Genomic DNA, 25,218 nt, shown 5'->3' on the forward strand with positions numbered 1-25,218 from the left:
ACCACATTACCACACATAATCCCGCCCCCCCACCACATTACCACACATAATCCCGCCCCCCACCACCTTACCAACATAATCCCGCCCCCCCACCACCTTACCACACATAATCCCGCTCCCCCACCACACTAACCTACATAATCCCGCCCCCCACATTACCACACATAATCCCGCCCCCCCACCCCATCACCACACATAATCCCGCCCCCACAACATTACCACAAATAATCCCACCCCCCCACCATATTACCACACATAATCCCGCCCCCCCACATTACCACACGAGGCTCCGTCCCCACACATTACCACACGAGGCTCTGTCCCCACACATTACCACATGAGGCTCTGTCCCCACACATTACCACATGAGGCTCTGTCCCCACACATTACCATACGAGGCTCCGTCCTCACACATTACCACACGAGGCTCCGTCCCCACACATTACCACACAAGGCTCTGTCCCCACACATTACCACACGAATCCAGTTTGCTTTTGATTTTACACTGTGAATAAAATGTATTAGTATTATTCTGATTTTTAATTATTATTGTTATTAACTTCATTTTAAGTTAATTTACCACCTGCGTAAGCGCTATTGAATGTAGTCATTATTTACTTTAGTTTAATCACTAGCAGCGTTACTTAGGCTACTTTCACACTAGCGTCGTACGGCGCACGACGAATTACGTCGTTGCGATGTACCGATGCAAGCAGTGAAAGCGTCGCACAACGGGGGCAGCGGATGCTGTTTTTCAATGCATCCACTGCCCCATTGTGAGGTGCGGGGGGGCGGAGTTCCGGCCGCGCATGCGCGGTCGGAAAAGACGGTTTCGACTCACCAAAAAACGTTACATGCAACTTTTTTGGTGGCGACGGACCGACGCAACACGACACAACCATCGCACGATGGTTGCGACGTGTGACAATGCGTCGCATTGCGTCGCTAATGCAAGTCTATGGAGAAAAAACGCATCCTGCAAGCACTTTTGCAGGATGCGTTTTTTCTACAAAACGACGCATAGCGACGTGCAGTGCACGATGCAAGTGTGAAAGTAGCCTTAGATAGCAATGAGCATGCCGAGCGTTAGCTGGCTGGAAATAGCTAGTATATATTTATATATATATATATATATATATATATATATATATATATATATATATATATACATACATACTGTACATGCATACAGTGGGTACGGAAAGTATTCAGACCCCTTTAAATATTTCACTCTTTGTTTCATTGCAGCCATTTGGTAAATTTAAAAAAGTTCATTTTTTTCTCATTAATGTACACCAGTGTTACCCAAACTCCAGTCCTCATGGACCCCAACAGGTCATGTTTTCAGGATTTCCTTAGTATTGCACAGGTGATGAAAGTATCAGGAGTTCTCTCACTTGTGCAGCACTATGGAAATCCTGAAAACATTGAAAACATGACCTGTTGGGGTCCGTGAGGGCTGGAGTTTGGGAAATACTGATGTACACTCTACATCCCATCTTGAATGAAAAACAACAGAAATGTAGAAATTTTTGCAAATTTAAAAAAAAAAGAAAAACTGAAATATCACATGGTCATAAGTATTCAGACCCTTTGCTCAGACACTCATATTTAAGTCACATGCTGTCCATTTCCTTGTGATCCTCCTTGAGATGGTTCTACTCCTTCATTGGAGTCCTGCTGTGTTTAATTAAACTGATAGGACTTGATTTATAAAGGCACACACCTGTCTATATAAGACCTCACAGGTCACAGTGCATGTCAGACCAAATGAGAATCATGAGGTCAAAGGAACTGGCCAAGGAGCTCAGAGACAGAATTGTGGCAAGGCACACATCTGGCCAAGGTTACAAAAGAATTTCTGCAGTACTGAAAGTTCCTAAGAGCATAGTGGCCTCCATTATTCTTAAATGGAAGAAGTTTGGGACCACCAGAAGTCTTCCTAGACCTGGTTGTCCGGCCAAACTGAGCAATCATGAGAGAAAGGTAAAAATGAACCCCAAGATCACTGTGGCTGAGCTCAAGAGATGCAGTAGGGAGATGGGAGAAAGTTCCACAAAGTCAACTATCACGTAGCCCTCCACCAGTTGGGACTTTATGGTAGAGTGGCTCGACGGAAGCCTCTTCTCAGTGCCAGACATGTGAAAACCTGCATAGAGTTTGCGAAAAAACACATGAAGGACTCCCAGACTATGAGAAATAAGATTCTCTGGTCTAATGAGACGAAGATAGAACCTTTTGGTGATAATTCTAAGTGGTATGTGTGGAGAAAACCAGGTACTGCTCATCACCTGCCCAATACAATCCCAACAGGGAAACATAGTGGTGGCAGCATCACGCTATGGGGGTGTTTTTCAGTTGCAGGGACAGAACGACTGGTTGCAATTGAAGGGAACATGAATGCGGCTAAGTACAGAGATATCCTGGATGACAACCTTTTCCACAGTGCTCTGGACCTTAGGGTACCGTTACACTAAACGATTTACCAACGATCACGACCAGCGATACGACCTGGCCGTGATCGTTGGTAAGTCGTTGTGTGGTCGCTGGAGAGCTGTCACACAGACAGCTCTCCAGCGACCAAGATGCCGAAGTCCCTGGGTAACCAGGGTAAACATCGGGTTACTAAGCGCAGGGTCGCGCTTAGTAACCCGATGTTTACCCTGGTTACCATTGTAAATGTAAAAAAAAAAAAAACACTACATACTCACATTCCGGAGTCTGTCACGTCCCTCGCCATCAGCTTCCCGCACTGACTGTGTCAGTGCCGGCCGGCCGTAAAGCACAGCACAGCGGTGACGTCACCGCTGTGCTCTGCTTTTACTTTACGGCTCACAGTGTCAGTCAGTGTGGGAAGCCGCCGGCGGGGGACGTGACAGACATCAGAAGGTGAGTATGTGGTGTTTTTTTTTTTTTTTACATTTACAATGGTAACCAGGGTAAACATCGGGTTACTAAGCGCGGCCCTGCGCTTAGTAACCCGATGTTTACCCTGGTTACAAGCGAACACATCGCTGGATCGGTGTCACACACACCGATCCAGCGATGACAGCGGATGATCCAGCGACGAAAGAAAGTTTCAAACGATCTGCTACGACGTACGATTCTCAGCGGGGTCCCTGATCGCAGTAGCGTGTCAGACACAGCGAGATCGTATGGATATCGCTGGAACGTCACGGATCGTGCCGTCGTAGCGATCAAAGTGTCACTGTGAGATGGTACCCTTAGATTTGGCCGAAAGTTCACATTCCAACAAGACAATGACCCTAAGCACACAGCTAAAATAACAAAGGAGTGGCTTCAGAACAACTCTGTGACCATTCTTGACTGTCCCAGCAAGGGCCCTGACCTAAACCCAATTGAGCATCTCTGGAGAGACCTGAAAATGGCTGTCCACTGATGTTCACCAACCAACCTGATGGAACTGGAAAGGATCTGCAAGAAAGAATGGCAGAGGATCCCCAAATCCAGGTGTAAAAACTTGTTGCATCATTCCAAAGAAGACTCATAGCTGCACTAGCTCAAAAGGGCGCTTCTACTCAACACTGAGCAAAGGGTCTGAATACTTATGACCATGTGATATTTCAGTTTTTCCTTTTTAATACATTTTCCAAAATTTCTACATTTCTGTTTTTTTTCAGTCAAGATGGGGTGCAGAGTGTACATTAATGAAAAAAAATGAACTTTTTTGAATTTACCAAATGGCTGCAACGAAACAAAGAGTGCAAAATGTAAAGGGGTCTGAATACTTTCCGTGCCCACGGTATATATATTATATATATATATATATATATATATATATATATATATATATATATATATATATATATATATATATATTGAGATGCAGTGACCCCTGTAACAGGTAGGGGGCGTTGCATGGTCTCCTCAGTATGCGCACGGAGGTGTATAGAGGCCGTGAGAGAGCATGACAGTTGTAGGCAGGGCCGGACTGGCCATAGGGCACTTCTGGCAAATGCCAGAAGGGCCGGTGCCAGTGGTGGGCCGCTCAATCCGCCGCCCCCGCCGTCGCATTCAACTATACCGGCGTATAGACGCCGGTACAGTTGAATGCAATGATGGAGGAGAGAGCGTCTACAGACGCTCCTCTCCCATCATTCCCCGCTCTGCCTCTGACACTGCGGGTGCGCGATGATGTCATATCATCGCGCACCTGCTGTGTCCCGGGCAGACTGCAGCTGCTGAGACAGGAGCAGGAACCAGGAAGCAACGCTGGGCACGAGGAGAGGTGAGGAGAGTTTTTTTTTTTTCTGGACTGTGGGGCCATTCTCGGAGGAGGTGAGGGGAGGAAGAGAAGAGATGTGGGCTGTATATAGTTCTCTGTGGGCTGTGCTCTGTGCTGTATACTGCTGTGGGCTGTATATAGTTCTCTGTGGGCTGTGCTCTGTGCTGTATACTGCTGTGGGCTGTATATAGTTCTCTGTGGGCTGTGCTCTGCTGTATACTACTGTGGGCTGTATATAGTTCTCTGTGGGCTGTGCTCTGTGCTGTATACTACTGTGGGCTGTATATAGTTCTCTGTGGGCTGTGCTCTGTGCTGTATACTACTGTGGGCTGTATATAGTTCTCTGTGGGCTGTGCTCTGTGCTGTATACTGCTGTGGGCTGTATATAGTTATCTGTGGGCTGTGCTCTGTGCTGTATACTGCTGTGGGCTGTATATAGTTCTCTGTGGGCTGTGCTCTGTGCTGTATACTACTGTGGGCTGTATATAGTTCTCTGTGGGCTGTGCTCTGTGCTGTATACTATTGTGGGCTGTATATAGTTCTCTGTGGGCTGTGCTCTGTGCTGTATACTACTGTGGGCTGTATATAGTTCTCTGTGGGCTGTGCTCTGTGCTGTATACTGCTGTGGGCTGTATATAGCTCTCTGTGGGCTGTGCTCTGTGCTGTATACTACTGTGGGCTGTATATAGTTCTCTGTGGGCTGTGCTCTGTGCTGTATACTACTGTGGGCTGTATATAGTTCTCTGTGGGCTGTGCTCTGTGCTGTATACTGCTGTGGGCTGTATATAGCTCTCTGTGGGCTGTGCTCTGTGCTGTATACTACTGTGTGCTCTGTGCTATATATAGTTCTCTGTGGGCTGTGCTCTGTGCTGTATACTGCTGTGGGCTGTATATAGTTCTCTGTGGGCTGTGCTCTGTGCTGTATACTGCTGTGGGCTGTATATAGTTCTCTGTGGGCTGTGCTCTGTGCTGTATACTGCTGTGGGCTGTATATAGTTCTCTGTGGGCTGTGCTGTATACTGCTGTGGGCTGTATATAGTTCTCTGTGGGCTGTGCTCTGTGCTGTATACTACTGTGGGCTGTATATAGTTCTCTGTGGGCTGTGCTCTGTGCTGTATACTGCTGTGGGCTGTATATAGCTCTCTGTGGGCTGTGCTCTGTGCTGTATACTACTGTGTGCTCTGTGCTATATATAGTTCTCTGTGGGCTGTGCTCTGTGCTGTATACTGCTGTGGGCTGTATATAGTTCTCTGTGGGCTGTGCTCTGTGCTGTATACTGCTGTGGGCTGTATATAGTTCTCTGTGGGCTGTGCTCTGTGCTGTATACTACTGTGGGCTGTATATAGCTCTCTGTGGGCTGTGCTCTGTGCTGTATACTACTGTGGGCTGTATATAGTTCTCTGTGGGCTGTGCTCTGTGCTGTATACTGCTGTGGGCTGTATATAGCTCTCTGTGGGCTGTGCTCTGTGCTGTATACTACTGTGTGCTCTGTGCTATATATAGTTCTCTGTGGGCTGTGCTCTGTGCTGTATACTGCTGTGGGCTGTATATAGCTCTCTGTGGGCTGTGCTCTGTGCTGTATACTACTGTGTGCTCTGTGCTATATATAGTTCTCTGTGGGCTGTGCTCTGTGCTGTATACTGCTGTGGGCTGTATATAGTTCTCTGTGGGCTGTGCTGTATACTGCTGTGGGCTGTATATAGCTCTCTGTGGGCTGTGCTCTGTGCTGTATACTACTGTGGGCTGTATATAGTTATCTGTGGGCTGTGCTCTGTGCTGTATGCTACTGTGGGCTGTATATAGTTCTCTGTGGGCTGTGCTCTGTGCTGTATATAGTTCTCTGTGGGCTGTGCTCTGTGCTGTATACTACTGTGGGCTGTATATAGTTATCTGTGGGCTGTGCTCTGTGCTGTACACTACTGTGGGCTGTATATAGCTCTCTGTGGGCTGTGCTCTGTGCTGTATACTACTGTGGGCTGTATATAGTTCTCTGTGGGCTGTGCTCTGTGCTGTATACTGCTGTGGGCTGTATATAGTTCTCTGTGGGCTGTGCTCTGTGCTGTATACTGCTGTGGGCTGTATATAGTTCTCTGTGGGCTGTGCTCTGTGCTGTATACTACTGTGGGCTGTATATAGTTCTCTGTGGGCTGTGCTCTGTGCTGTATACTGCTGTGGGCTGTATATAGCTCTCTGTGGGCTGTGCTCTGTGCTGTATACTACTGTGTGCTCTGTGCTATATATAGTTCTCTGTGGGCTGTGCTCTGTGCTGTATACTGCTGTGGGCTGTATATAGTTCTCTGTGGGCTGTGCTCTGTGCTGTATACTGCTGTGGGCTGTATATAGCTCTCTGTGGGCTGTGCTCTGTGCTGTATACTACTGTGTGCTCTGTGCTATATATAGTTCTCTGTAGGCTGTGCTCTGTGCTGTATACTGCTGTGGGCTGTATATAGTTCTCTGTGGGCTGTGCTCTGTGCTGTATACTGCTGTGGGCTGTATATAGTTCTCTGTGGGCTGTGCTCTGTGCTGTATACTACTGTGGGCTGTATATAGCTCTCTGTGGGCTGTGCTCTGTGCTGTATACTACTGTGGGCTGTATATAGTTATCTGTGGGCTGTGCTCTGTGCTGTATGCTACTGTGGGCTGTATATAGTTCTCTGTGGGCTGTGCTCTGTGCTGTATATAGTTCTCTGTGGGCTGTGCTCTGTGCTGTATACTACTGTGGGCTGTATATAGTTATCTGTGGGCTGTGCTCTGTGCTGTATGCTACTGTGGGCTGTATATAGTTCTCTGTGGGCTGTGCTCTGTGCTGTATATAGTTCTCTGTGGGCTGTGCTCTGTGCTGTATACTACTGTGGGCTGTATATAGTTCTCTGTGGGCTGTGCTCTGTGCTGTATACTACTGTGTGCTGTATATAGTTCTCTGTGGGCTGTGCTGTATATAGTACTCTGTGGGCTGTGCTGTATATAGTACTCTGTGGGCTGTGCTGTATATAGTACTCTGTGGGCTGTGCTGTATATAGTACTCTGTGGGCTGTGCTGTGTATAGTACTCTGTGGGCTGTGCTGTATATAGTACTCTGTGGGCTGTGCTGTATATAGTACTCTGTGGGCTGTGCTGTATATAGTACTCTCTGGGCTGTGCTGTATATAGTACTCTCTGGGCTGTGCTGTATATAGTACTCTCTGGGCTGTGCTTTATATAGTTCTCTGTGGGCTGTGCTGTATATATTACTTTGTGGGCTGTGCTGTATATATTACTTTGTGGGCTGTGCTGTATATATTACTCTGTGGGCTGTGCTGTATACTACTGTGTGGACTGTGCTGTATACTTCTACGTGGGCTGTGCTGTATACTACTGTGTGGTCTGTGCTGTATACTACTATGTGGTCTGTGCTGAATACTGCTGTGTGGGCTGTGTTATCTACTACGCGAGCTGTGTTATAGTATGCAGGCTGTGCTGTATACTATGCGGTTTGTGCTATATAATATGCGGGCTTTGCTATATACTATGGGGAGTATATTATATTCTATGGGGGAGGCCATGTTATGTACTATGTGGCTGTGTTATATACTATTGTGGGGGTATATTATATTCTATGGGGGAGGCTGCGTTATATACTATGGGGGGCTGCATTATATTCTATGGGGGGCTACATTATATATTATGGGGAGGTGGGCTGTATTATATTCTATGGGGGTTACATACTCTGGGGTGGCTGCATTATACTCTGTGGGGTGGCTGCATTATACTCTGGGGTGGCTGCATTATACTCTGGGGTGGCTGCATTATACTCTGGGGTGGCTGCATTATACTCTGGGGTGGCTGCATTATACTATATGTGGGCTGCATTATACTGTATCGAGGACTATGGGGAATACGTTATACTATATGAAGAACTATGGGGTGCATTATACTATGGGAAGTGAATTGTACTACATGGATGACTGTGGCGGTGCATTATACTATATGGAGGACTATGAGGATTGTATTATGCTATATGGAGGACTATGAGGAGTGTATTATACTATGTGGAGGACTGAGCAGTGTATTTTAATATATGGAGGACTATAGGGAGTGTATTATACTATATGGAGGACTATGGAGCACATTATAATATATGGAGGACTATGGGGTGTATTTTACTAAACAAGTAAAATGCTGCATATTCAGATTGTTTTTGCTGGAACAAAAAGCCTTGTTGTCAGCAGCACATTGCCAGTGTAAACTGTAGATGTGCTGCTGAAAACATGATACTGTATGGTGATCTATTAGTGATCGTTCTGTCTCATCATTATTCCTCAGCTGGTGGAAAGAGGCCGGGAAACAAGCGTTGAACAACTTCAGTATTGTCGATCAAACTCGTTTAGCGGCCTGAACTCAGCGCACGTAAATACAACAGAAAGGCTTCTGTGTGATGTGCAATATGTTAGCATTTGGGGACCCATTTTAAACTTTGCCTAGGGCCCCACTTTGCCTAAAACCGGCCCTGCCTACAAGTGTACAAAGATATTATACAGTCACCATGTGACAAGTGGGCCTGTGTAACTTCAAATGCCAGGGCTGAATTTTAGTCCCAGTCCGGCCCTGGTTGTAGGCATGGACGTGATAGTGAGACAGTGTCCGGCATTGTGGTTAATGGGAGGTATGTGTCACAGGGATGGATGCTCCCTGCGATGCAACCCGGAGTATCTTGTCTTTAGAGCACGTAAGCACTGAAGATGCTGTTTAGTGAATCTGGGTCCGGGTTGCGGGTAGCTATGAGAGATGGGAGGGTCTAGCTTCCCACATACCTCCCCTCTGAGTGGGGGCACTCACTGTACCTTTTTCCCTGCAGGAGTATGAGGACCTGCAGTGATGTCATGATCACGTGACCAGCCCATGGGATCCATACCTCACCTATGGGGTGTGGTTACAAGGTACATAATGTGACCAGGGTGTGGGTCACATGGTCCCTGTGTATGTTCCTGTTTGGTTCCTGTAGGTCTGTGTGTAGACCTGAATGGTACAGGTGCAAGGTCCTGAGAGAAACCTCGGTGTTGGGTGTGCTAGCCCTGAAGAGCACGTGGTGGGACTTTGCTACTGTTGGCCTGGGTATTGGATGGTCCCAGCTGGGGATGGACGTCCTGAATAGTACCCGGACAGGCCATCTGTGTGATCCTGAGTAACCTGGGTGTTGGGAGGTCCTGGGAGGAGGACTGGATCCCTGAACAGCACGAGGTGAGGACAGGGATCTGCAGAGCCAGAAACAGGTCCTGTGTGTTACTGCCAGTGGAAAGCCTGCAGCACGGACAAGCTACCAGACTGTGTGTTTGGCTCCAGAGCGAGCCTGAATATTGGACTTGACCAAGAGTGTATGGTCACAGTCCTGATAGAACAGAGTCACGCTGTGAACATTGTTACTTTGTTTTGCCGTGATATGAAGATTGTTGTTTTGTGTTTTCTGCCACTGGGGTTTATGGAGCAATAAACCCAGTTGAACTTTTGGAAGAAAATACGGTCTTGTGTGTTAATACGCCGCCAAGCGAATATTTCCCAAACCCGTAAGTAAGTGCAATCTTACTAATATATATATATATATATATATATATATATATATATATATATATATATATATATATATATATATATATATATATATATATATATATATATATATATATATATATACATATATATGTGCCTTGCAAAAGTAATCGGCTCCCTGGAACTTTTCAACCTTTTCCCACATATCATGCCTAATGATGATAATAAATATAATCCACCTGTGTGTAATCAAGTCTCCGTATAAATGCACCTGCTCTGTGATGAAGATCAAGGAACACAACAGGCAGGTCCGTGATACAGTGTGAAGAATTTTAAAGCCGGATTTGGATACAAAATAATTTCCAGAGACTTTATTCTCTCTGTCTTTATTTATCCCTTTACCAACTCTAGGATTAGTAATGAATAGGTGTCTTATTGACACCTTTCCATTACTAAGCCGGCTTGATGTCATCTTACAATACAAAGATGACATTAACCCCCTATTACCCCATATGCAACCACTACAGGGCAGTGGGAAGAGAGAGGCTAAGTGCCAGAATTGGCGCATGTTAGAGATGTGCCATTTCTGGGGTGGCTGTGAGCTGGTGTTTTTAGCCAGGGGGGGCAATAACCATGGTCCCTTCCTAGGCTATGAATTTGAACCCACAGCTGTCTGCATAGCCTTTTCTGGCTAATAACTATAGGGGGACCCCACATATTTCTTTTTTTTTTGGGGGGGGGGGCTATTTTAATAGCCATTAAAGGCTAAATATACAGCTGCGGGCTAATGTTCATAACCTGGGAAGATCCATGAGTATTACCCCCTTCCTAAGCTATAAACATCGGCCCCCAGTCGCTGGCTTTCCCTCTCTGGAGCTGAAAATTGCACGGGAGCCCACACCATTTTTTTCCCCCGAAAATAATCTTTTATTAAATATATACATGTCCCCTAATTTGCACACACACTATTCTAATTGTATTGATCACATACATCTATATATTAAACTATTCTGCATGGATTTACTGTATGTAAACCATGTCTCCTATCCTGTCGGCTCCTGCATTGATTTTACAGAAGCTGACAAATGAATTAACGGCTATTCTTCTATGTATCTCTCTATGCAACATAAAGATATATATATATATATATATATATATATATATATATATACATTTTATAAAACATTTTTACATTTTTTAACTTTCCTTATACTATATGCGGTCTTGATTCAGTACTCATTTGGACCTGGAGGAAGACACGTGGTATCGAAACCTGTCATCCATAAGGGATTGAATGTATGCAATACTGTTATTGAAGAAATCTGGAACTTTTAATGGATAAATAAAAGGTATATTTTACTCTACCATTGGACTGATCGCTGCAGAAACAAAAAGTTTTTTCTTTACATGTGTGGATTTATCCCAATCCGTTTTCCATGCGAACTGTAACCACAGGTTGAATGTATTCCTGTTTCTTCAAAGAGGTGAGCCTCAGGTTTGATGTGTAACCTCTGAATTTAGGCCTCATTCCTAATGCATAACTTCTAAGCTTTGTGCTTGAGTTTTGGTGTATATCATACTACTTCAGGCCTCATTCCTAAGGTATAGCTGATAACTGCTAAGCTTTGTGCCTCAGTTTTGATATGTAACCTTCTAGCTTAGGTCTGATTCCTAATACCTGACTGCTCAGCTCTGTGCCTCAGTTTTGATGTGTAACCTCTTACTTCAGGCCTCATTCCTAATGCATGACTGCTAAGCTCTGTGCCTCAGTTTTGATGTGTAACCTCCTAGTTCAGGCATCAGTACTGATGTGTAACTGCTAAGCTCTGTGCCTCAGTTTTGATGTGTAACCTTCTAGCTTAGGTCTGATTCCTAATACCTGACTTCTAAGCTCTGTGCCTCAGTTTTGATGTGTAACCTCTTACTTCAGGCCTCATTCCTAATGCATGACTGCTAAGCTCTGTGCCTCAGTTTTGATGTGTAACCTCCTAGTTCAGGCATCAGTACTGATGTGTAACTGCTAAGCTCTGTGCCTCAGTTTTGATGTGTAACCTCCGAGTTTAGGTCTTATTCCTAATGCATAACTGCCAAGCTCTGTGCCTCAGTTTTGATGTGTAACATCTTACTTCAGGCCTCATTCCTAATGCATGACTGCTAAGCTCTGTGCCTCAGTTTTGATGTGTAACCTCCTAGTTCAGGCATCAGTACTGATGTGTAACTGCTAAGCTCCGTGCCTCAGTTTTGATGTGTAACCTTCTAGCTTAGGTCTGATTCCTAATACCTGACTGCTAAGCTCTGTGCCTCAGTTTTGATGTGTAACCTCTTACTTCAGGCCTCATTCCTAATGCATGACTGCTAAGCTCTGTGCCTCAGTTTTGATGTGTAACCTCCTAGTTCAGGCATCAGTACTGATGTGTAACTGCTAAGCCCTGTGCCTCAGTTTTGATGTGTAACCTCCGAGTTTAGGTCTTATTCCTAATGCATAACTGCCAAGCTCTGTGCCTCAGTTTTGATGTGTAACATCTTACTTCAGGCCTCATTCCTAATGCATGACTGCTAAGCTCTGTGCCTCAGTTTTGATGTGTAACCTCCTAGTTCAGGCATCAGTACTGATGTGTAACTGCTAAGCTCTGTGCCTCAGTTTTGATGTGTAACCTTCTAGCTTAGGTCTGATTCCTAATACCTGACTGCTAAACTCTGTGCCTCAGTTTTGATGTGTAACCTCTTACTTCAGGCCTCATTCCTAATGCATGACTGCTAAGCTCTGTGCCTCAGTTTTGATGTGTAACCTCCTAGTTCAGGCATCAGTACTGATGTGTAACTGCTAAGCCGTGTGCCTCAGTTTTGATGTGTAACCTCCGAGTTTAGGTCTTATTCCTAATGCATAACTGCCAAGCTCTGTGCCTCAGTTTTGATGTGTAACATCTTACTTCAGGCCTCATTCCTAATGCATGACTGCTAAGCTCTGTGCCTCAGTTTTGATGTGTAACCTCCTAGTTCAGGCATCTGTACTGATGTGTAACTGCTAAGCTCTGTGCCTCAGTTTTGTTGTGTAACCTTCTAGCTTAGGTCTGATTCCTAATACCTGACTGCTAAGCTCTGTGCCTCAGTTTTGATGTGTAACCTCTTACTTCAGGCCTCATTCCTAATGCATGACTGCTAAGCTCTGTGCCTCAGTTTTGATGTGTAACCTCCTAGTTCAGGCACCAGTACTGATGTGTAACTGCTAAGCTCTGTGCCTCAGTTTTGATGTGTAACCTCCGAGTTTAGGTCTTATTCCTAATGCATAACTGCCAAGCTCTGGGCCTCAGTTTTGATGTGTAACATCTTACTTCAGGCCTCATTCCTAATGCATGACTGCTAAGCTCTGTGCCTCAGTTTTGATGTGTAACCTCCTAGTTCAGGCATCAGTACTGATGTGTAACTGCTAAGCCCTGTGCCTCAGTTTTGATGTGTAACCTCCGAGTTTAGGTCTTATTCCTAATGCATAACTGCCAAGCTCTGTGCCTCAGTTTTGATGTGTAACATCTTACTTCAGGCCTCATTCCTAATGCATGACTGCTAAGCTCTGTGCCTCAGTTTTGATGTGTAACCTCCTAGTTCAGGCATCAGTACTGATGTGTAACTGCTAAGCTCTGTGCCTCAGTTTTGTTGTGTAACCTTCTAGCTTAGGTCTGATTCCTAATACCTGACTGCTAAGCTCTGTGCCTCAGTTTTGATGTGTAACCTCTTACTTCAGGCCTCATTCCTAATGCATGACTGCTAAGCTCTGTGCCTCAGTTTTGATGTGTAACCTCCTAGTTCAGGCATCAGTACTGATGTGTAACTGCTAAGCTCTGTGCCTCAGTTTTGATGTGTAACCTCCGAGTTTAGGTCTTATTCCTAATGCATAACTGCCAAGCTCTGGGCCTCAGTTTTGATGTGTAACATCTTACTTCAGGCCTCATTCCTAATGCATGACTGCTAAGCTCTGTGCCTCAGTTTTGATGTGTAACCTCCTAGTTCAGGCATCAGTACTGATGTGTAACTGCTAAGCTCTGTGCCTCAGTTTTGATGTGTAACCTCCGAGTTTAGGTCTTATTCCTAATGCATAACTGCCAAGCTCTGTGCCTCAGTTTTGATGTGTAACATCTTACTTCAGGCCTCATTCCTAATGCATGACTGCTACGCTCTGTGCCTCAGTTTTGATGTGTAACATCTTACTTCAGGCCTCATTCCTAATGCATGACTGCTAAGCTCTGTGCCTCAGTTTTGATGTGTAACCTCCTAGTTCAGGCATCAGTACTGATGTGTAACTGCTAAGCTCTGTGCCTCAGTTTTGTTGTGTAACCTTCTAGCTTAGGTCTGATTCCTAATACCTGACTGCTAAGCTCTGTGCCTCAGTTTTGATGTGTAACCTCTTACTTCAGGCCTCATTCCTAATGCATGACTGCTAAGCTCTGTGCCTCAGTTTTGATGTGTAACCTCCTAGTTCAGGCATCAGTACTGATGTGTAACTGCTAAGCTCTGTGCCTCAGTTTTGATGTGTAACCTCCGAGTTTAGGTCTTATTCTTAATGCATAACTGCCAAGCTATGGGCCTCAGTTTTGATGTGTAACATCTTACTTCAGGCCTCATTCCTAATGCATGACTGCTAAGCTCTGTGCCTCAGTTTTGATGTGTAACCTCCTAGTTCAGGCATCAGTACTGATGTGTAACTGCTAAGCTCTGTGCCTCAGTTTTGATGTGTAACCTCCGAGTTTAGGTCTTATTCCTAATGCATAACTGCCAAGCTCTGTGCCTCAGTTTTGATGTGTAACATCTTACTTCAGGCCTCATTCCTAATGCATGACTGCTACGCTCTGTGCCTCAGTTTTGATGTGTAACCTCCTAGTTCAGGCATCAGTACTGATGTGTTACTGCTAAGCTATGTGCCTCAATTTTGATATGTAACCTTCTAGCTCAGGTCTCATTCCTAATGCATAACTGCTAAGCTCTGTGCCTCAGTTTTGATATGTAACCTCCTAGCTCAGGTCTCAGTACTGATGTTTAACTGCTAAGCTCTGTGACTCAGTTGTGATATGTTAGCTCCTAGTTCAGGACTCAGAACTCATGTGTACTTGCTAAGCTCTGTGCCTCTGTTTTGAAGTGTAACCTTCTATTTCTGGCCTAAGTACTGATGCATAACTGCTAAGCTTTGTGCATCAGTTTTGATATGTAACCTCTGAGTTCAGGCCTCATTCCTAATGCATAACTGCTAATCTCTGTGCCTCCGTTTTGAGGTGTAACTTCCGAGTTTAGGTCTCAGTACTGATGTGTAACTGCTAAGCTCTGTACCTCAGTTTTGGTGTGTAACCTTCTAGCTCAGGTCTCATTGCTAATTCATAACTGCTAAGCTCTGTGCCTCAGTGTTGATGTGTAACCTCCTAGTTCAGGTATCATTCCTAATGCATAACTGCTAAACTCTGTGCCTCAGTTTTGATGCGTAACCTCCTAGCTCATATCTGAGTACTGATGCGTAACTGCTAAACTCTGTGCCTCAGTTTTGATGTGTAACCTCCTTGTTCAGGCCTCAGTACTGATGCGTAACTGCTAGGCTCTGTGCCCCAGTTTTGATATGTAACCTCCTACTTCAGGCCTTATTCTTAATGCATGACTTCTAAGCTCTGTGCCTCAGTTTTGATGTGTAACCTCCTTGCTCAGTCATCAGTACTGATGCATGACTGCTAAGCTCCGTGAAAGACTGCAACTGATACATACCACATTAAGTAAAAGCTGTTTGTGGCCAGGTGCCGTACACAAGTGACCCTCTTACAGATTGATGGCAGCCATTTCTGGTCTTTCAGTAAATTCTGGTAGGACATTTATGGCCTTACCTCAGGGAAATCTCTCAGCACCTCAGACATTTCATTGCCACGCTCTCCACAGCCCACATAGACAATCACATCACTATTAGAGTATTTGGAGAGGGCTTGAGAGATGACTGTTTTCCCACAACCGAAAGCTCCAGGAATTGCTGTGGTTCCACCTAAGACACATCTAGAAAATACAAATATGATCTGTCTTATATACTGAAAAGGGCCATACATGCCTCAATTTTTTTCACAAAATGCTCTGGAATAAATCTGCTTATACTTGCAGATCTATAGATTAAAGGAGCAGATACTGCAGCCCAGCTTAAAATATGGTTCTCCTCTGGAGCCATAACTCTAGCAAGCAGTTCCCTATGGAACACTACTCCCAAAGACTAAAGAAAGGATTCAGGGTCAATGAGATGGCACATGAGGTGCCCATGGTCACATCTATAGCTCTAGGAAAGACTAGATCAATATGTTAAAGGAAGTCTGTCAGCAGAAACTGGCTGGTCAAACCAAACACAGGACCTTGTAGGGGAATTAAGCCTAATAAAACCGTAATGACTAAATCGTTGCTGCCAGAATTTTTTCTTTTCATTCAGTTGTGCTAATTAAATGCTCGATGCACCTTTGGTGAGGGCAGACAGTTTGTGCACCTTCCCGGTTCTTGTTTTGCATGCTTGATGGTTCTAGATCCACATGAGACGTAGAAGGGTGGAGAAAGATGGAAAACCAATAGCTGGAAAGTTGTGCTGAAAAGCTTGGCCAAACCAAGGTTGTACCCAGCACCTTTCTCAATAAAGAAGAACATCTGGCAAATGGATCAGTGGCTGGACATGAATGCACAATTTATTGTCAGACCATGTTCTTCATACAAAGCGCTGTGCTTGATTTAAACAGTGATTTTGTTTTGCTGACTGACCCTGAAATACAAATAGAGCATGAAAGACTTACGGAAAGAGGGCGTCCAGGACTCTCTGCCCAGTCAGCAGGGGGTTGTTTGCTGGGAGTTTTTCTGTGGTTGGACGAATCTGACGGACTGGCCATACTTGGACCATGGTCAGCTTCTCCTTGATGCCTTCAAAATCTAATTCCATGACCACATCCTGACAAGAGAATAACAGGGATTGATTGGCCATTGTGTATATGTCTGCGCATCACGCTACTGAATGGTTGGGTACCATACCGACACATCATAGTTCCCCGGGGGTGCAATGTATGTGACTGTGCCGCAGCTGCGTGGAGGAACCATTATTTTCTGTTTGATGAGCGAGTTTTCGTTGACTATTCCATAAATATCTCCTCCAGTGACGTGACTCCCGGCCTGCGAGAAAAGACAAACTGTAGGGTTAGGGCTTCTACCTGGAAAGTCTTGCTCTAAGTTACTAAAATTCAATCGAGGGTCAGTAATAAATCTTTCCCCTTTAGGAATTCCTATAAAGCATGAAGTAATATGTGGTCATGACTAGCTGAAGTCATCACCACATATTAGAATTTGTTTGTTTTTCTGCAGTTGGATATACGGTTGTGTGAAAAAGTGTTTGCCCCTTCCTGATTTCCAGTCCTTTTGCATGTTTGTCACATTTAAATGTTTCAGATCACCAAACAAATGTAAATTTTAGACAAAGATAACATAAGTAATCACAAAATGCAGTTTATAAATGAAGGTCTTTATTATTAAGAGGAAAAGAAATCCAAACCTATAGGGCCCTGTGTGAAAATATGACTGTCCCCTTAGCCTAATAACTGGTTGGGCCGCCCTTAGAAAGAACAACTGCAATCAAGCGTTTACGATAACTGGCAGTGAGTCTTGACAACGCTCTGGAGGAATTTTGGCCCACTCATCTATGCAGAATTGTTATAATTCAGCCACATTGGAAGTTTCAGAGAATGAACCATATTTTTAAGGTCATACCATAGCATTTCAATTAGATTAAGGTCAGGACTTTGACTAGACCACTTCGAAGTCATATTTTTTTAAGTCATTCATAGGTGGACTTACTGGTGTGTTTTGGATTATTGTCCTGCTGCATAAACCAAGTGTGCTTCAGCTTGAAGTCACAAACAGATGACCGGACATTCTCTTTCAGGATTTTTGGTAGACAGCAAGTCTTTCAGTTCCTGAAACAGCAAAATAGCCACAGACCATCACACTACCACCACCATATTTTACTGTTGGTATGATGTTTCTTTTCTGAAATTCTGTGTTACTTCTGCTCCAGATGTAATGGGACATACACCTTTCAAAAAGTTCAAGTTTTGTCTTGTCAGTCCACAGAGTATTCTCCCAAATGTCTTGGGGATCATCAAGATGTTTTCTGGCAAAACTGAGATGAGCTTTTATGTTCTTATTCTCAGCAGTGGTTTTCATCTTGGAACTCTGCCATGCAGGCCATTTTTGCCCAGTCTCTTTCTTGAGGTGGAGTCATGAACACTGACCTTAACTGACTGATTTGTGATACATTATGTGTCACTCCAGCCTAATAAAGACCTTCATTTATAAACTGCATTTTGTGATTACTTGTGTTATCTTTGTCTAAGATTAAAATTTGATTGGTGAACGAAACATTGAAGTGTGACAAACATTCAAAATAGTAGAAAATCAGGAAGGAGGCAAACACTTTTTCACACAACTGTAATATATAAAGAGAGTAAAAAATGAAATAATCACCATGTCTCTGCTGGTGGATATTACCACAGGAGTAATCATTCTTTTGAAGATGTGTGTAAATTTATGCTCATTGCCTATTATGCGGTTACTCACCCTGATGTTCTTATCTGGAATAAATTCCCATTTAATATCGCGTGATAAAGCATTCACATTGATTCCGCGAGGGATGTAGATGCTTTTCGTCAGTTCTGCAATATCTTTCAAAGGTCGTTGGATCCCATCAAAGATGTTCCCCATAATTCCAGGGCCGAGCTCTACGGACAGAGGCTTTCCAGTCCTCAGGACTGGGTCACCAACAGACACTCCAGCTGAAGGTCTCAGATTAAGGAAAGATTTTCATATGCCCCCTGAGAACCCCCTGAGAACCACGTGTTTGTTGTGCTTTCATGCACATGGGTGGCTGCGGACTGCTATTTTTAAGGCGCAATATCCATGGCCCACTCACTGCCAAAGAATACCAGCCCCCAGCTGTCTGCTATAGCTTGGCTGTTTGTCAAAAATGGGGTTGACTGTTTTTTTTAAATTATTTATTTAAATAATGTAAAAAATCGGCATGGGGACCCCTCTATTCTTGATAACCAGCCTTGTTGAAGCTGAGAGTTGCAGCCTGCAGCTGTGGGTTTTGCCTGGCTGGTTATCAAAAATACAGGGAACCCATGCCATTTTTTTTTTTTTATTATTTACAGTGCGGGAGCCGGGTGATGAATACTCCCATCGGCTGCTTCTGGTCGCACTGTTATTAGCGGCAGTATATGTCAGCTGATGGGAACACTAGTCCCATCCCCTGATCCAGTGACCGGATGTAAACTTTATACCTTCGATCACAGCTGTGTGCTCACACTATCTTTTGACAGCGTTGGAACTGTGGTTGTCTGACCGGCGGTGATTTTACCGCCGATTAGAAGCGGTGTTTGCCAATCTATCATGCATATGACAGTGTGACAAAAACTGATTTTTGGGCCCCTCATTCAAGTGAATGGGGTCCAGGTTCGGGTCCGGGTACAGTTCTTGTACCTGAATCCGAACTTTTTGTAACTGTTAGGCCGAACCCGCTGGACCCAAACATACATCCAGGTGTCTGCCCATCTCTACCATTGAGAATTCAGGAAATCCATGGATCCTCATTTAATACTAGAAGATTTTTATTATCTTCAAAAATCTCCATAGAATAACACAATGTCCCCATAAATTGCTCTTTTCTCTGTCAGCCCTGGAAGCTTTCTTGTCTGCAGTGCGGAAGGGCAGGCTTCTTCATTGACTTGAGTGGGGAGAACAGTACCACCCTAAAGACTGCATTCTGGAAAGGATACAGGTCTCCTCGTACACCTGAATAGTAGCCAAGTCGCCTTCTAGACGGATGATCTCACCCACCAGCTCAGAGTGACCCACACGTACCAGCTCGTACATGGCTGCCCCTGCCATCTGCGCTGCAGTCACCACTGTGGGAGATGGAACACAAGGTGTGAGATAAACCAGGGACATTGCACAATAAATACCTCTCTGGAAAAAATGGCAGCCAAAGGAAGGTGTCAAAATAGTCAGGCAGACGGTGTAGTCAGGAGGAAAAGCTGAGGGGTCTGGAGGGGACAGAGGGCTATAGGTATGTGCAGACGATCAGTAAACGCTGTGGGTTGGACCCTGCGTACTTGTGCAGCATCCAACATGCAGTGTCCAGATGTTACAGTATAGTGGATGGGATTTCAAGAAAAACAGAAGCTTGTGACTCACACACGGAGACGGACTTGCGGCGCAGCTCTCCAGAACACAGCATGTCTATTTATCTTGCGGAGACACGAGTCTGTGCTACAATAATTACATCCATACAATGTATTGGACGCGGTGAATCCGCATGGTTTAGTGATTACAGAGGAGTCACCTGCGTTCAGTAGATGGCAGCAAACATGTGCTGTGTCCAAAGCGATGCTAAGTCCGGATCGTGGGCACCGGCCTACAGAAAGGTAAGAACATTCTGAAGGTGATCGTGAAGTGTGGAGGTGACAAAGAGTATGGGCTACAGTTGTCTGGAGGGACCAGACTTAAGATGAAGATAAGGGCACGGAGAAAGCAAAGTACTGGAGGAGACAGACGTCTGTCTGTTGTGAAGATTTCTGGAGGGATCAGAAGTTTATACAGTAGATGTATCAAAAATGGCAGGAGTGGTGTAGAAGGTGACCAATGTTTCTTAAGAGGACAGAGTTCTGCAGTAATGGGTTTGAAGGGAACAATGTGTTGCATGGTACCCTTTGAAGGAAGCAAAAAGGTCTGGAGTAGGGATGAGCAAATCCAAACTGGAAACAGAGCATGGACAATTTACTGCCAAGTTTCCTGTTCGGGTTGGCCAGTCTAATAAAGCTTGTTGAAAGCTGCAGTGCAGCCAATAAACATGCTTTCAGACTGTGGGAACATCCGGCGCCATCACATCGGGCGCCATCACATCCTTGACAAGTATTGGTCAGGACAGCATGTGACCGGCCTCCATTATACTCCCATTAGTGTAGGGATAGGATGCAGCTGGAGTGAATTTTGATTGCTCACTCTGGAAAAGAAATGCTGTGTGTGCTCTGCAACCCCTATATGTGGTAGAATTGTGGTAGTGCAGAGCTAAAAGCCACAGTATGTACTCTGCACCCCCGTCTGTGGGAGTACTCTCCTTTAACCCCTTCACACCGTAGGCCTTTTTCATTTTTGCGTGTCTGTTATTCGCTTTCCTTTTTTTCCCAAAGCCATAACTTTTTTATTTTTCAGTCAAAATGGCCATATGAAGGCTTGTTTTTTGCAGGACGAGTTGTACTTTTGAACAACACCATTGGTTTTAACATGTTGTGTACTAGAAAACGGGAAAACATTCCAAGTGTGGTGAAATTGCAAAAAAAAGTGCAATTCCACAAGTGTTTTTTGGTATTTTTTTACGATGTTCACTAAATGCTAAAACTGACAAGCCATTATGATTCTCCAGGTCATTATGAGTTCATAGACATCAAACATGTGTAGGTTATTTTCTATTTATGTGGTGAAAAAAACATCCAAATTTTGTTAAAAAAAACAAAATTGTGCAATTTTCTGACACCCGTAGCGTCTCCGTTTTTCGTGATCTCAGTTTGGTTGAGGGCTTATTTTTTGCGTGCCAAGCTGATATCAGACGTACTATTCCATCCATGTGACCCGAGCCAATGGACGGAAGAGTACGTCTAAGCGATTGGCCGCGATCACGGGGGAAGCGTGGCTGATTGCCGCCGCGTGTCACCTGATTCTGACAGACTGTCCCGGCACTTTAACCCCTGAAATACTGCACTCGAAAACGATTGCAGCATTCCGGAAGCCCCTCTGCCTTTGCATCGGAGACCCTGCGGTGTGATGCGGGGTCCCCATCGTTGCCATGGTGACCCAATGTCGTCATGACGACATCCGGGTCACCAGAGATAGGAAACTTGGTGATCATGCGCAGTGCATGCTCACCAAGTCTCCCTGTCAGTGCATGCTGACAGCTTATATGGCTAGCAGATGCTGCTTCATCTGCATGCTATAGAAACAATCAGACTGCAAAAAATGATAATCCCATAGTGGGGCAAAGTAAAAAAAAAGTTAGAAAAAAGTAAAAAAAAATGTTTTAAATAATTGTAAAAATATTTAAAAAATCAAAAATAATAATAAAAAAACAATATTTATTCTATCTCTAAATAAATAATTTAATGGAAAAAAAATCGAAACAATAAAAGTGCAGATATTTGGTATCACTGCGTCCGCAAGGACCCAACCTATAAAACTATACCATTAGTTAACCCCTTTAGTAAACACCATAAAAAGAACAAGGCAAAAAACAATGCTTTATCATCATGCCGCCGAACAAAAAGTGGAAAAACACGCGATCAAAAAGATGGATATAAATAAACAGGGTACATGTGAAAACCTCATCTTATCCAGCAAAAAACAAGCCCCCATACAGCTCCATCAGTGGAAAAGTTAAAAAGTTATAGCTCTTAGAATAAAGGGATGCAAACATAATTATTTTTTTCTATAAAATAGTTTTTATTGTATAAAAGCACCAAAACATAAACAAAAGATATAAATGAGGTATCGCTGACATCGTATTGACCCGAAGAATAAAACTGCCTTATCAATTTTACCACACGTGGAGCGGTATAAATGCCCCCCCTAAAGAAATTCCTGAATTGCTGGATTTTGTTCATTCTGATTCCCGAAAATCGGAATAGAAAGCGATCAAAATATGGCATGTGCCCGAAAATGGTACCAATAAAAACGTCAACTCGACCCGCAAAAAAATGAGACCTCACATAACTGTCGGCCGAAATATGAAAAAATTATATCTCTCAAAATGTGGTGATGCAAAAACTATTTTTTGCAATAAAAAATGTCTTTTAGGCTGGTTTCACATTCGCGTTTTTTGCCGCTGCGTTTTACCGCGTTTGACAACGCATGCGTTTTTCCATGCTTGCGTTTTGTTGCGGAAATGCAACATGTAGTAATTTCTAGAGGCGTTTTTTTGCGGCAAAAAAAATATTGCTGTCTATGTAAACGCATGCGTTTTTAAGCACATGCGTTTGTTTGCGTTAAAAACGCATGCGTTTTTATAGAAAAAAACAAGAATACACACTGATAAGCCACCCCCCACCATCAAGGTGATAAAGGGATCCAAACCCTACCCCTAAAGCCGGTAAATCAATTGCCGGCTTTTCATTTCTCCTGCCTAAACCCGACATGATATGAGACATGGTTTACATACAGTAAACCATGTCATATCCCCTTTTTTTTGCATATTCCACACTACTAATGTTAGTAGTGTGTATGTGCAAAATTTCGGCACTGTAGCTATTAATTTTAAGGGTTAAATCGCGGAAAAAATTGGCGTGGGCTCCCGTGCAATTTTCTCCGCCAGAGTGGTAAAGCCAGTGACTGAGGGCAGATATTAATAGCCTGGAGAGGGTCCACGGTTATTGGCGCCCCCCTGGCTAAAAACATCTGCCCCCAGCCACCCCAGAAAAGGCACATCTGTAAAATGCGCCTATTCTGGCACTTGGCCACTCTCTTCCCATTCCCCTGTAGCGGTGGGATATGGGGTAATGAAGGGTTAATGTCACCTTGCTATTGTAAGATGACATTAAGCCAGATTAATAATGGAGAGGCGTCAATTATGACACCTATCCATTATTAATCCAATTGTATGAAATGGTTAAAAAAAACACACACACAATATTGCAAAGTATTTTAATGAAATAAACACACAGGTTGTTGTAATATTTTATTGCTCTCTCAATCCACCTGAAGACCCTCGCTCTGTAACAAATTAAAAATAATAAACCAACAATATACATACCTTCCGTAGATCTGTAACGTCCCACGATGTAAATCCATCTGAAGGGGTTAAAATATTTTACAGGCAGGAGCTCTGCTATAATGCAGCTGTGCTCCTGCCTGTAAACCCCAGGGAATGAAGGTAATGTAGGTCAATGACCTGTAGTTACCTTCAGTTGCGGTGATGCGCCCTCTGCTGGATGTCCTCATATGACCTCGAGCCTGGGAACTTTTTCCCACGCTCAACGTCAAAAAGGGGGATATGACATGGTTTACTTTATGTAAACCATGTCTCATATCATGTCGGGTTTAGGCAGGAGAAATGAAAAGCCAGCAATCGGCTTTTCTGCTATATCGCGCTGAAGTAAATATAAATATAAATATATATATATATATATATATATATATATATATATATGTGTGTCTCAAATATATATATATATATATATATATATATATATATATATATACAGTGGGGCTAAAAAGTATTTAGTCAGTCAGCAATAGTGCAAGTTCCACCACTTAAAAAGATGAGAGGCGTCTGTAATTTACATCATATGTAGACCTCAACTATGGCAGACAAACTGAGAAAAAAAAATCCAGAAAATCACATTGTCTGTTTTTTTATCATTTTATTTGCATATTATGGTGGAAAATAAGTATTTGGTCAGAAACAAACAATCAAGATTTCTGGCTCTCACAGACCTGTAACTTCTTCTTTAAGAGTCTCCTCTTTCCTCCACTCATTACCTGTAGTAATGGCACCTGTTTAAACTTGTTATCAGTATAAAAAGACACCTGTGCACACCCTCAAACAGTCTGACTCCAAACTCCACTATGGTGAAGACCAAAGAGCTGTCAAAGGACAGAGAAACAAAATTGTAGCCCTGCACCAGGCTGGGAAGACTGAATCTGCAATAGCCAACCAGCTTGGAGTGAAGAAATCAACAGTGGGAGCAATAATTAGAAAATGGAAGACATTCAAGACCACTGATAATCTCCCTCGATCTGGGGCTCCACGCAAAATCCCACCCCGTGGGGTCAGAATGATCACAAGAACGGTGAGCAAAAATCCCAGAACCACGCGGGGGGACCTAGTGAATGAACTGCAGAGAGCTGGGACCAATGTAACAAGGCCTACCATAAGTAACACACTACGCCACCATGGACTCAGATCCGGCAGTGACAGACGTGTCCCACTGCTTAAGCCAGTACATGTCCGGGCCCGTCTGAAGTTTGCTAGAGAGCATTTGGATGATCCAGAGGAGTTTTGGGAGAATGTCCTATGGTCTGATGAAACCAAACTGGAACTGTTTGGTAGAAACACAACTTGTCGTGTTTGGAGGAAAAAGAATACTGAGTTGCATCCATCAAACACCATACCTACTGTAAAGCATGGTGGTGGAAACATCATGCTTTGGGGCTGTTTCTCTGCAAAGGGGCCAGGACGACTGATCCGGGTACATGAAAGAATGAATGGGGCCATGTATTGTGAGATTTTGAGTGCAAGCCTCCTTCCATCAGCAAGGGCATTGAAGATGAAACGTGGCTGGGTCTTTCAACATGACAATGATCCAAAGCACACCGCCAGGGCAACGAAGGAGTGGCTTCGTAAGAAGCATTTCAAGGTCCTG

At 44.0% G+C, this 25,218-nt stretch overlaps 1 protein-coding gene across 4 annotated transcripts in view; it reads right to left on the minus strand.

The window, feature by feature from the left end:
• Window positions 1–25,218, minus strand: part of LOC143768235 (V-type proton ATPase catalytic subunit A-like) — a 565,121-nt gene that overhangs the window by 87,399 nt on the left and 452,504 nt on the right. For all 4 annotated transcript variants that reach the window (XM_077256938.1, XM_077256931.1, XM_077256943.1 and 1 more), the window contains 5 exons: window positions 19,585–19,713; window positions 18,368–18,582; window positions 16,790–16,927; window positions 16,558–16,709; window positions 15,625–15,787 (listed from right to left, as the gene is read on the minus strand). In XM_077256938.1, coding sequence (XP_077113053.1) covers window positions 15,625–15,787; window positions 16,558–16,709; window positions 16,790–16,927; window positions 18,368–18,582; window positions 19,585–19,713 — 797 coding nt within the window. The remainder of the gene's footprint in view (window positions 1–15,624; window positions 15,788–16,557; window positions 16,710–16,789; window positions 16,928–18,367; window positions 18,583–19,584; window positions 19,714–25,218) is intronic.

The sequence above is a fragment of the Ranitomeya variabilis genome, chromosome 1, assembly GCF_051348905.1.
Source record: "Ranitomeya variabilis isolate aRanVar5 chromosome 1, aRanVar5.hap1, whole genome shotgun sequence".
NCBI lineage: Eukaryota > Metazoa > Chordata > Amphibia > Anura > Dendrobatidae > Ranitomeya > Ranitomeya variabilis.